General features: G+C 50.5%; 1 protein-coding gene across 1 annotated transcript in view; it reads right to left on the bottom strand.

Annotated features, from left to right (window-relative positions):
* UNC5D (unc-5 netrin receptor D) overlaps positions 1–7,141 on the bottom strand; it is a gene marked incomplete at its 5' end in the record, with an annotated part of 63,169 nt that overhangs the window by 32,152 nt on the left and 23,876 nt on the right. The window contains 3 exons of the mRNA XM_031064992.1: positions 345–509; positions 1,552–1,719; positions 2,683–2,863. Of these exons, the coding sequence (XP_030920852.1) occupies positions 345–509; positions 1,552–1,719; positions 2,683–2,863 (514 nt within the window). The remainder of the gene's footprint in view (positions 1–344; positions 510–1,551; positions 1,720–2,682; positions 2,864–7,141) is intronic.

Raw genomic sequence — 7,141 nt, 5'->3', positions numbered from 1 at the left:
ATAGAGCCCAAAGTGTCTCTGGGGTGAAACACCACACACCAGCCAGCCCAAAGTGTCTGTGGGGTGAAACACCACACACCAGCCAGCCCAAAGTGTCTGTGGGGTGAAACACCACACACCCATAGAGCCCAAAGTGTCTCTGGGGTGAAACACCACAGTTGCCACTATTTGGTTCAGCACCAAGGGCCAGACAAGCTCAGGCCCGTCCCGTATGCAATATTGGTAATTATTCTAATACAGGTCCCTTTTCACAGGAATAGCTCTGACACAGGAGTCCCAGCCTGACAGGTTCCCTGGCTTTCAGCCCACCCCTCAGGCCATCCCCAAGCCCATCCCCAGCTCACCTTGGATGCAGAGCCCCTCGGTGCAGTTCTCGGACTCCTGGCTCAGCCCCTCGCAGTGCTTGCCGCCGTTGCGGGGCGCGGGCGCGGCGCACTCCCGCACGCGCAGGTGCTCGCACTCGGGGCTGCACACCGACCACTCGCTCCACACCTCCCAGCTGCCGTCCACTGCCCGGGGCAAACACAGTCAGCAGCTCCTGCAGCAGCGCTTGTTTCATCTCTCCCCTCCATAATTCCATGTCTAACACACTCCTAAGCAAACTTTCGCGAGATAAATAATGCTTGTTACGATGTTCTCAGCTTGGGTTTCTGTGTTTCTCTTTCTGGTGTTGTTAACATCAGCTCCTCCTCTCTGCACCAAACCCAGACCCCCACCCACATCCCTGATTTCTCCCCCTGGGCCCTGAGCTGTCTTGGCAGGGTTTTGGGGGTCCCAGGTGAGAGAAATAGTGGATTTGTCTTTCCAAACAAGCTGTGGGTCTGCTGGTAGATAAAACCAGCACTGGGAGACAAAAGAAACAATGGGAAGGATTCCACTGATTGATGAATGGGAAAATATATTTGCTTTTACAAATAAACTTTAGGTTTGCTGATAAATGAAGTTAGACATTAACGGGGAAGAAAAACCCCTAAATTCTGTAAGAATTAAAAATTAAAGGGGAGGGTTATACATTAGAGGGGAATCTTCAGGATCAGGTGTTTCCAGAAGTCTGAATATCTCAAGTACCTCAGCCAATGGGGGAAAACCCCTAAATTCAGTAAGAATTAAAAATGAAAAGGGAAGGTTATACATTAGAGGGGAATCTTTGGGATCAGGTGTTCTGGGGACTCTGAACCTCTCAAGTACCTCAGCCAGTGGGAAAAGAGAGAAGGGAAATGTGGCTGGAAATTGGGATAAAAAGGGAAGCCGCATCCTCCAAAAAACTGAGAGACCCTAGGGAATGCCACATGGCCTCTCCCTTTATTGGAATAAAGTCAAAGGACTCCTCTGTCTCCTTTTTGGACATAAACCTCTGGTGTTTGTGGATTAATTTTCCCAACACAGGGTAAGATCCAGCCTGCCCACAGGTGCCTAGCATTGCACCCACACCCACACCCACACCAGGCTGGGCCAAAACACGGCCGCATTTCCCATTCCCTTCCCAATTCCCTGCTGCTGCTTCCCACCGAAAGCTGAGGTCCCCGTAGCCCTCCCTGGGCAGGGACTCACCGGGGCAGAGGGAGGTGCAGGTGATTTTCTGCACGGACATGCCCTCGCAGAAGGCTCCCCCGTTGAGGGGCGCGGGGTTGGTGCAGGTGCGCGAGCGTTTCTGCCAGCCCCGGCCGCAGCGCGCGTTGCAGCTGGACCACTCCGTCCACGAGGACCAGCCCCCGTTCACTGCAAAACACCAACGTGGGAGGGGGGCTGAGGGGCTGGGGGGCTGTACCAGAGCCCCCCAACACCAATCCCAAACCCATCCCAGTGGAAAGGGCTTGGCTGGGTGTAGCAGTTCGCTTGGATGTTCACTGGTAGCAGCAGGCAGGCAAGGAGACTCTACACGGCTTCTGAGGGTGCTGATTAAAACACCAACATGGGAGGGGGCTGAGGGGCTGTGCCAGAGCCCCCCACCTCCAATCCCAAACCCATCCCAGCAGGAAGGGCTTGGCTGGGTGTAGCAGTTCGTTTGGAGGGTCCCCGGGGAGTCTCTGATGGTAGCAGCAGGCAGGCAAGGAGACTCCACATGGATTCTGAGGGTGCTAATTAGATGAGGGTGCTAATTATTGGGGGTCCCATCCCTGGGAGCAGCATGGCTTCTGAGGGAGAAGGGGGGAAGAGGGAGGGAGGGGGAGAGAGGGAGAGCCTAGGGGGAAAAGGGCCAAGAGAGATTCTGATCTCCCTTGCACAGCTTAACAGGGAGATTCAAAGTGGGCGCAGAATAAGCCTTGGGCCAATGGGACTACAGATCCGTGATGCTTCAGGGGAGGATCACAGGCTTGAATAAACATTTTCGAGGGATGAGACAGAGCATGCCATTTAAATAAAATGTAACACCACAATTCACCCTTTTTTTTTGTTAGAAAGAAAAGATGAAGATGAATAAGTGCCCCTCACAGCTTAACAGGGAGATTCAAAGTGGGCGCAGAATAAGCCTTGGGCCAATGGGATTACAGATCCGTGATGCTTCAGGGGATGATCACAGGCTTGGAATAAACATTTCAGAGGGGTGACACAGAGCAAACCATTTAACTAAAGTGTGACACCACAACCGGGCGATCCCGCGTGTGCCAGGTTCGAATCAGCGATAACAGTGAGAATCAAAGCGGGGCACAGCCACCTCTGCCCCCCAGCCCTGTCACTGACCATAGACCACCACGGTGGCTGACAGGCTCCTCCTCTTGGCCACGATGTTGGCAGCCATGCAGGTGTAGTTGCCCGAGTCAGAGAGGCGCGCCTGGCGGATGATGAGGTTGTGGTCGGCCCTGGTGTCGATGTTCTCGTCTAGGTTGGAATCGATGGGCTCCTCGTTCTTCAGCCACTCCACCTGGCAGGGAGGAGCACAGGAAAACGTGGAGCAGGCCAAAGGCACCTCATGACCTCGTTAATTGGGTGGGGAAATGCTTCCTTTGGCTGGTAACTTTTTCACCAAGGAACATGGAATAAAATCTCAGCCGAGAGAGAGAATAGGAAATTCTCCCAAAGATATTTTTACATATTGCTCCTGCTGCACCATGCACTGGATGTTCAAACACTTGGACAACTACCAGTTCTATAAAACAGATAATAAGCATTATCAATCCCACTTTTTTTTTTTTGTGAAGAAACAGGAAGATGAAATTGCCTGACACGGCACACAGAGGAAGAGCCGAGTCATCATCACATATTCCCAGCTGACACAAACACCCTGAGAACAGAGGCCATTAGTGTTTGCTGCCACGGTCCATAAACCCCCTGAAATGCTGTGTACGATGTGTTCCAATCCATCTTCTCCAGTTCACCTCCCAACGGCTCTGAGCACGCCCAGGAATCGCCCGCAAGGCGCCTTTCCTCTTGAAACATTAACAGAAAATGGTTAAGGCATGGCAAGCTGCTGTCACAGGAGAGCAAAATTAAAAATAGAAATAAAATCAACGAATTCTATTAAAAGACCAAAGAGCAGGGGGCTGTTTTAACAGCTTTTCTAGATCTGGAGGAGCTCTGGCTGTGGCCTGCAGTCAAACTCCCTTCCCCACTCTGTTCAGATGAATAACCTTGTTTAGCAACTTGTGGAAGGACTTGGAACTTTGTGGTAATGAGCTTATGGCTGTGGTAGCTGCAGGCATTCATTAGCACTCAGCTCTGCGCAGATGGGCTGCAATTTGTACATTTTCCAGTTCCTAAACAAATCTGCAAACGCTGACCATCAAAGCCAATTACGTTTGGTGCCAGGCAGCAGATTCCCCTCCGCAGCAGCACTCCCGGCTTTGCTGGGATGGATCCAGCCCTGCACATCCCAGCCAAGGGCTGCAAACTCACCTGGAAAAGGCTCCAGGTCTGGGGCACCTCATCCCACACGGTGGCTGTGGAGTTAAATCGTGATTTGACACATCTGTGCAAATGTCAGTTGCCTGAGGGTGAGGTTCACCACCACACGTTTCACACCAAAAATGGGGGAGAATCCAGCTCTGTGATCCCTTTGCCATCTCTCTGTCCTCCTGTATCCAACCCTCCCTCCCAGCCAGGGAACACTTCCCCTGTGCCTGCAGGAGCCTGGGCACAGCCTGGGACCAAGCAGCTGCGCTAAATCCAGCCATGCCAAACCTTTGCCTGGACAAAATACCTGGGAGTGAGTTCCAGCCATGCCAAACCTTTGCCTGGACAAAATACCTGGGAGTGAGTTCCAGCCATGCCAAACCTTTTCCAGCCACGCCAAACGTCTCCCTGGACAATATCCCTGGGAGTGAGTTCCATCCATTCCAAACCTTTCCTTGGGCAAAATACCTGGGAGTTCCAGCCATGCCAGACCTTTCCCTGGATAAAACCCCCGGGAGCGAGTTCCAGCCATTTCAGACTTTTCCCTGGACAAAACCCCTGGGAGTGAGTTCCAGCCATGCCAAAACTTTCCCTGGACAAAATACCCGGGAGTTCCAGCCAAGCCAAACCTTTCCCTGGATAAAACCCCTGGGAGTGAGTTTCAGCCATGCCAAACCTTTGCCTGGACAAAATCCCTGGGAGTTCCAGCCATGCCAGACCTTCCCCTGGACAAAATGTCTGGGATTGTGTTCCAGCCATGCCAAACCTGTCTTTGGGCAATATTCCTGAGAGTGAGTTCCAGCCATGCCAAATCTTTTCCAGCCATGCCAAACCTCTCCCTGGACAACATCCTTGGGAGTTCCAACCATGCCAAACCTTTCCCTGGACAAAATCCCTGGTAGTTCCAGCCATGCCAAACCCTTCCCTGGACAAAATCCCCTGGATTTTGTTCCCTTTCCCTGTGGTCTAAAGACACGAAGAACAACCAGCTAATCCACTGACTATTCAGTTCCCCTTCTGCAGTTAACCTTAACAGTAATTATCCGAGGGGGCTTCAGCAAAGAAATTAGGAATTCAATTTAAATTATGGAGCAACCACACGGGCATAAATCAAGTGACAGGAGTTCGATGCTGAACACACTTTATGTGCAGTGAAATGGGCAGAGAAATGACAAACACAGCCAGCATTCCCCGAGTTCATTATTTCACAAGTGTGTTTGTAAATGTTGACTCTCCTCAGGCCAGGGGATTTCTGGGTGGTGAGAGGGGTTCAAGGGCCCCATTCCTGTCAGCCTCACCCTCGGAGGGAGCACACGCTGATCCTGTGTGTGCTGAGCCTGGGAATGTGGGGTTTGATGAGCAGAAAACATTAAAACATTTACATTAAACCGTGCATTTCAAAGAACGATGATGCCAGCAAAGGGAGAACATTAAGCAGACAGAACATAAACACCAAAGTGTTGGGACGTGAGATCAAACCCTGATTTGTCAGGGAGGATTGCACTGCCAGTGCTCCCCTTATCCCAGCTCCCCTTTCCCTGAGAAAATCAGGTTTATCCAAGGCCATCCCCTGCTCTGCCTCAGCAGATGGAGGCTTTCAAAGATGGAGAACCAAGGGATGGATTTATGGGATAAAAATACATTTAAAGGAGTCGTGATGACAAAAGATGTTTGTCACTGGCAGGGATGTAACCTTTGGGAAACTTCAGCCCCCGCACAAACACTCACAAAGCAACCAGGGAAAATAAAAACAGCAAATAACCTAAAACATCTCCCCACTGGGATGAATGATGGGGTCTGGACTGCAGTGTCTGAAGAGCAACTCCAAACTCCTCAGAATTTCACTTCCCTCACCATGGAGGTCACAGAGTTGCTCGTACCAGAATTAAAATACTTTTCCTTTTAAGAATTATTCTGATGATCTGGAACCAGACTTTTAACCTGCTATAAAATGCTGGAAGTTTGTAGAAAAAGATCTGGGTGGTTTTTTTCCCTCTGAAATTCAATCTGTTCAGAATTGACCCCCCCTCCCCAGTTTCACAAACACTCACAAAGCAACCAGGTAAAATAAAAACAGCCAAGAACCTAAAACATTTCCCCACTGGGATGAATGATGGGGTCTGGACTGCAGTGTCTGAAGAACAGCTCCAAACTCCTCAGAATTTCACTTCCCTCACCATGGAGGTCACAGAGTTGCTTGTACCAGAATTAAAATACTTTTCCTTTTAAGAATTATTCTGATGGTCTGGAACCAGACTTTTAACCTGCTATAAAATGCTGGAAGTTTGTAGAAAAAGATCTGGGTGGGTTTTTTTCCCTCTGAAATTCAATCTGCTCAGAATTAACCCCCTGTCCCCAGTTTCCAAGGAGGGCTGATCACATCAGGACCTGCAGCTCCGGGGCACCAGGATTAACTGGGCCCCTCCCTGGGTGGCAGCAGCCCAATTAGCATCATCATAAATTTGTCCCAGTTACAGAAAGCAATTACCACAGACCAGCTTATGGCATTATCAGAGTAAAATCAGCTCAACACCCCAGAGCCTGGGCAGATTATGGGAGTTAGAGAACTCTTCTCCCTGAAAAACAAAGCTTATCCCAACCCATCCACTAAGAGTTCCTCACCAGTCGCTCTGATGGACATTCAAACATCCCAAGAGCTGGGACTGAACTTTTGGCTCTTTTTGGTGACCTTGTTTGAGATTCCGGCCAGATTTAACACAAGAGGCAGCTCCCAGCCCTTGTGGGCATGGTGGTAATTTGGGAGGTCAGCAGACTGTTTAGCCTGGAGAAGAGGAGGAACACAAACCCCATGAGGAATGTTTGAAGGAGCTGGGGCTGTTTATCCTGGAGACGAGGAGGCTCAGAGGTGCCCTTATTGCTCTCTACACCTTCCTGAAGGGAGCTTGGAGACAGGTGGGGTTGGTCTCTTCCACCAGGCAGCACTGACAGAACCAAGGACACAGCCTCAAACTGCGTCAGGGAAGGGATCACAGAATCAAAGAATCCCAGAATCCCAGAACCCCAGAGTCCCAGAATCACAGAATTCCAGAATGATGAGGTTGGAAGAGACCTCTGAGATCATCGAGTCCAACCTGTGCCCTGACACCTCACCCAGACTATAGCACCCAGTGCCATGTCCAGGCTTTTTTTAAACACATCCAGAGATGGTGATTCCACCACCTCCCTGGGAAGAGCATTCCAGTACTTTATTATTCTTTGGGTGAAAAATTTCTTCCTAATATCCAACCTACACCTTCCCTGAGGTAGCTTGAGGCTGTGTCCTCTGCTTTTGTCAGTGCTGCCTGGTGGA

The sequence above is a fragment of the Geospiza fortis genome, unplaced genomic scaffold (genome assembly GCF_000277835.1).
Source record: "Geospiza fortis unplaced genomic scaffold, GeoFor_1.0 scaffold791, whole genome shotgun sequence".
NCBI lineage: Eukaryota > Metazoa > Chordata > Aves > Passeriformes > Thraupidae > Geospiza > Geospiza fortis.
The sequence above is the reverse complement of the archived record's forward strand: the minus strand, read 5'-3'. Positions and strand labels throughout refer to the sequence as shown.